The sequence below is a fragment of the Ovis canadensis genome, chromosome 1 (genome assembly GCF_042477335.2).
Source record: "Ovis canadensis isolate MfBH-ARS-UI-01 breed Bighorn chromosome 1, ARS-UI_OviCan_v2, whole genome shotgun sequence".
NCBI lineage: Eukaryota > Metazoa > Chordata > Mammalia > Artiodactyla > Bovidae > Ovis > Ovis canadensis.
This window is the reverse complement of record NC_091245.1, coordinates 110,127,697-110,132,872: the sequence shown is the minus strand read 5'-3', so window position 1 is coordinate 110,132,872 and position 5,176 is coordinate 110,127,697. Positions and strand designations below refer to the sequence as shown.

General features: G+C 38.0%; 1 protein-coding gene across 1 annotated transcript; it reads left to right on the top strand.

The window, feature by feature from the left end:
* Positions 1-716: 716 nt before the first annotated feature.
* Positions 717-1,670, top strand: OR6P1 (olfactory receptor family 6 subfamily P member 1). The gene has a single exon (XM_069571702.1). It carries the CDS (start codon positions 717-719, stop codon positions 1,668-1,670), a length of 954 nt encoding a protein of 317 aa, XP_069427803.1.
* Positions 1,671-5,176: the final 3,506 nt, after the last annotated feature.

The following is a 5,176-nucleotide window of genomic DNA, read 5'->3' as shown; positions in this document are numbered from 1 at the left end:
CAGGTTCCAGGAATTAGGACATGGATAGCTTTTTGTGGTCCATTTTCAACCCATCACCTAGGAATGAGACAATATAATTCTAGCACAGAAAATATACCTTAAAAACTTGCAAAATGAATGAAAAAAATTACTCCTTTTTCTGGTACAGAATTCCATTTTCTCTTTTATACTCAATTATTTCTCCAACTGTGAAAAAACAGTTCCTAAACCCACCACTCTTCTCCAATACTGCCTTGAACTGTAGCTCAAATAATGTCCCTGAGCTACTTCTTTGTTCAATTTCCCTTGAGAGATAAGCCCTCAAGCTCCATCTTGCTATCATTCTTTCTTATATCCATTCCATAAACAAGTATTGAGTAAATATTCTATGAGGGTTAAGAGTTTGTGGAAAGTAAAAAAAGAACCTATCATAAATTAAAAAAAATACTGAAATACTAAGACTTGTTTTGAAATCACTCAGCAAACATTTATCAAATACCCAGTGTTGTTATAATTACTAAGTTATTGAGCACAATCCTCAAGTCTATGAGTTTTTCCCTGGAGGTGGGAGGTGATACAGGAAAGGGATGGAACAAAATGATGTAGGAATAATTGATAATATACTGTTGAGTATCTTCAAAAAGTTGTAATCTGGGGATGTCAGCAGTTTGATCTATTTGTCTTTCAAAATCTTGCTCTTCCTGTTACTTTTTCAGGCAATCAAGTGGACAGAGATCATGAGAAATTTGAGTGGAGACGGCATAGTAGAGTTTGTTCTGGTGGACTTCCCTACCTCCCCACCCCTTCAGCTGCTCCTCTTTGTACTCTTCCTTATAATTTTTTTGTTGACATTGTTGGAGAATGCACTCATTGTTTCCACCATCTGGCTCACTCCAAGTCTTCATCGCCCAATGTACTTTTTCCTTGGCCATCTCTCCTTCCTGGAGCTATGGTATATCAATGTCACTGTTCCCCGACTCTTGGGGGCATTTCTTACCCAGGAGCATAGAGTCTCCTATGTAGGTTGTATGACCCAACTCTATTTCTTCATTGCCTTAGCTTGCACCGAATGTGTCCTGTTGGCAGTCATGGCCTATGACCGCTACCTGGCCATCTGTGAACCTCTCCGTTATCCTAGTCTCATGCCCTTCAGTATGGCCACTCGTCTTGCTGCTTCCTCTTGGGGTAGTGGCTTCTTCAGCTCCATGATGAAGCTTCTTTTCATTTCCAGATTGTCATACTGTGGATCCAATATCATCAACCACTTTTTCTGTGATATCTCTCCACTACTTAACCTCACCTGCTCTAACAAGAAACAAGCAGAACTAGTAGACTTCCTCTTGGCCCTGGTGATGATTCTGCTCCCTCTAATGGCTGTGGTTTCATCATATGCTGCCATAATTGCCACTATCCTGAGGATTCCTACTGCCCAGGGACGTCACAAAGCCTTTTCCACGTGTGCCTCTCACCTGGCAGTGGTTGTTATCTACTACTCCTCCACTCTCTTTACCTATGCACGGCCCCAGGCCATGTACACCTTCAACCACAACAAGGTCATTTCTGTGCTCTATACTGTCATTGTACCATTTCTCAATCCAGCCATTTACTGCCTGAGGAATAAGGAAGTAAAGGATGCCCTCAGAAAGACAGTGCTGGGTAGGTGCCCCTATTCCAGGGATATCCCAGATTGATGTACAATAAAACCTGACAAAAAATGAACAGTATCCTAATAGTGACATATTAAAGAATCATAAAATAGACTTAACAGGACCAAAATATCAGTTATCACCCTGCTTCTTTAAATAGTGTCAGGAAACTTCTTGATACAAACAAAAAATTATAAATAATTGATCATATACAAGAGTTTCCAAACTATGATTGAAATGGTTATAGAATCTCTGGGGGGGTTGTTAAAATGGATATTCTCAGAAAAATCTATGGAAAATTTCATAGAGTATGCATTGTTTGCCTAGTGGTAAAGAGCCCACCTGCCAATCCAGGAGACATAAGAGATGTGGGTTTGATCCCTGGGTAGGTAAGATACTCTAGAGGAGAGCATGGCAACCCACTCCAGTGTTCTTGCCTTGAAAATCCAATGGACAGATGAGCCTGGTGTACTGTAGTCCATGGGGTCTCAAAGAGCTGGACACAACTGAAGTGACCTAGCACACATACCTTGTTTGCAACCCTGACATGCATAATTTTCAACTTCTTAAGAACGTTTATTTCACAGCCAGTTTGAGATTTTTACTCTAGAATCTTTACTCAAGGCTGCTATTTTTCAAGTGAGAAAAATAGGTAATAAAAGGGACTTGCTGATGTGCATGTCAAGACAAAATGATGTAGAAATTGTAGCAGTTTCAAGGATTCAAATTCTCAGATCCTAATACTGTGAGAATCACAAAGTATAATTAAACCCCCCAAACTGGAACTAATGTCACCTAATGCATGCTCCTTATCTCTACAAGTCTTATACCCACTGCAAGTCAAAGGAGGAAGATAATGCAGCACGGGTATTCAGCCATGTGTGCAACAATTATTATGGCTAAAGAGTCATCTGCATCTCCTTCATGTTAATTGAAGAGTGATACACAGCTTGTTGACCTAATGAGTGTTGGTTAGGTAGTAGATCAAACACATTAGAAAACTTCTATGTACCTTGGCTTCTGAATCTTCTCCAGCACTATGGGCAACTTCTGTTTCAACTAGCTGCTGCCTGAGTTATACCAGCTGCCAAATATTTTACATTTTGCCACTGGGGCAAATGAATACACGAACAGAAAATGTCTTAATAAAGAGGCAAGGGTGGGGAACAAGAGACATCTCTGCAGTGGGTGGTATGCTTCAGGTTCAAAACCAGAATGATAGACATTCTTCTAAGTTCTCTTTACTTTTGGAAACTGGCTTGAATTACTTAGAAAGTGATTCCAGTTCCAGGCTAATTTCTACACATTAGAACTGAAGTCAATGTTGCTTTGAGTGGGATATGTAAAAGAACAAAAAATACTATTGGACAAATACTCATAAACAGAAATTGTCTCTCAGTGGACATTTGCTTATTCTGAACTGGGCTTTGGAAAATAAGATAATTGTCTATTAAAAAAAAACTGTTTGATCAATAATCATTTTAGGTTTTCTAACATCTAAAATAACATAACTGCAAAATAATATATCTGACATTTAAAAGTATAAGCTGCTTTATTGTCATTAAGTTTCTGAATAGCCTTTTAAAGAAACATCCTTGAGGGACTTCCCCTGTAGTCCAGTATTTAAGACACTGGGCTGCCAGTGCAGGGGTTGTGGGTTAGCTCTCTTGTTGGGAACTATGGCATAGTAAAAAGAAAAAAAGAAAAAAGAAAATAGAAGCAAATCTTTGACTTTGGGCATAGACAATGGATTTTTACATATGATACCAAAAGAACAAGCAATAAAACAATAGATACACTGGACCAAATCAAAGTTTTAAAAAAAATACATAAGAATTAAAAAAACATCCGTGAGATTGGCTTAATTTATCTTACATTCAGTACATTATCTTTTTGTTTCATACAGTTATGGAAAGCATAATTTTGTGGTTAAGGGTTCCACCCCTAGAGCCAAGAAATTTGGTATAATTCTGGTTTTACCCTTAACATGTCCCTCATAATGCAAGTTACGCATCTACCTCATATGCATCTTGTGAATATTAAATTAATTGTGACAGTAGGATTACAAAATCTTTTCTCTTTGTAAATAAATTTTACCTTGGATTATTTTCTTTCTTCCCCAGCTTTATTGATAATAGAATTGAAAAAAAATAAAATTATAAAATATTTAATTTTAATATGTCAGTGTGATGATTTGATATACATATACATATTGTGAACGGTTTCCCTGGTGGCTCAGATAGTAAAGAATCTGTCTTCAATGCAGGAGATGCAAGTTCTATCCCTGGGTCAGGAAGATCCACTGGAGAAGGGAATGGCTACTCACTTCACTATTTTTACCTGGAAAATTCCATGGACAAACCATGGGGTCACAAAGAGTTGGACACAACTGAGCAACTAAAACTATATTGACTATATATATTGTGAAATGATTCACTTTGGGTTTACTTTATAGTTCTAGTCTGTTGGAAGCTTACTAAATATTGCTAAGAAACATTGCTCATGAGGCAAGTGTCTTGATTAGTAAAAGTCTGGACTGGGAGAATATGAAAGAATTATAAATATCCAGTGGTCATAGCTTCATGATGCTGAGAAAGATTGAAGACAGGAGGAGAAGGGGATGACAGAGGATGAGATGATTGGATGGCATCACTGACTCAGTGAACATGAGTTTGAGCAAGTTCCGGGAGATGGTGAAATACAGGGAAGCCTATTGTGCTGCACTCCATGGGGTTGCAAAGAGTTGGACATGACTGAGTGACTGAACAGCAACAATTTTTATAACTTGGCATGTCTTTTTCAGAAAACTCTGGTTGCCCAGGAAACTGTTATAAGAGATAATGGCTCTTGTGCGTCTTCAGGAGTTGAAGTCAAGCTGGCTCAAGCACCGCTTTGTGTGAATCGCATGTCCTCACACCTGTGCTATGACTTTGCATCCAGATTAGGCCCTCGTCTACTTTCAGCACTCCTTCCACATAAGAGAAATCCCTCAATGTGTCATGCTGCCATGCTGTGTTTTTATCCTACAGTTCTCCAAGTAAAATTGTTGCCAAGTGTGACCTTTTGCAGTGTGTGAGTTTGATTGTTTGGTAAAGCCTAAGAAGGTCTGGTTTGTGAATAGCTCACAGTGAGCACTCAGTTAATGTTAAGCCCCTGATATATGTCAATTATTTCTCAAAAATAAAAATTGGAAAAAATAAATGCTAAGCCCTCATGTTTATTTTCACTAACAATTTGATTATATACTTTGAAACAGATGTGCCTGTTCTAAATACTAACCATGCATCACATTCACTCATTCAAATGGAGATTGGCAGATTGACATTATTCTCTAGGACATATGTGGAAAGCAAAACTGCAAACATCCTTGTGTAATTATGTGTAGATGGCAATGAGTTTAGCATTTCCAATTATCTAATTTAAAATTATGCCAAGCTATCATTAGATTGAGTCACACCTGTCATTAGGTTGAAGGTCACACTCCTTTTCAAATGATCAGAACATATGACAACTCTTTGTTAGGATATTAAACATAGAACATTTTTTTCCTC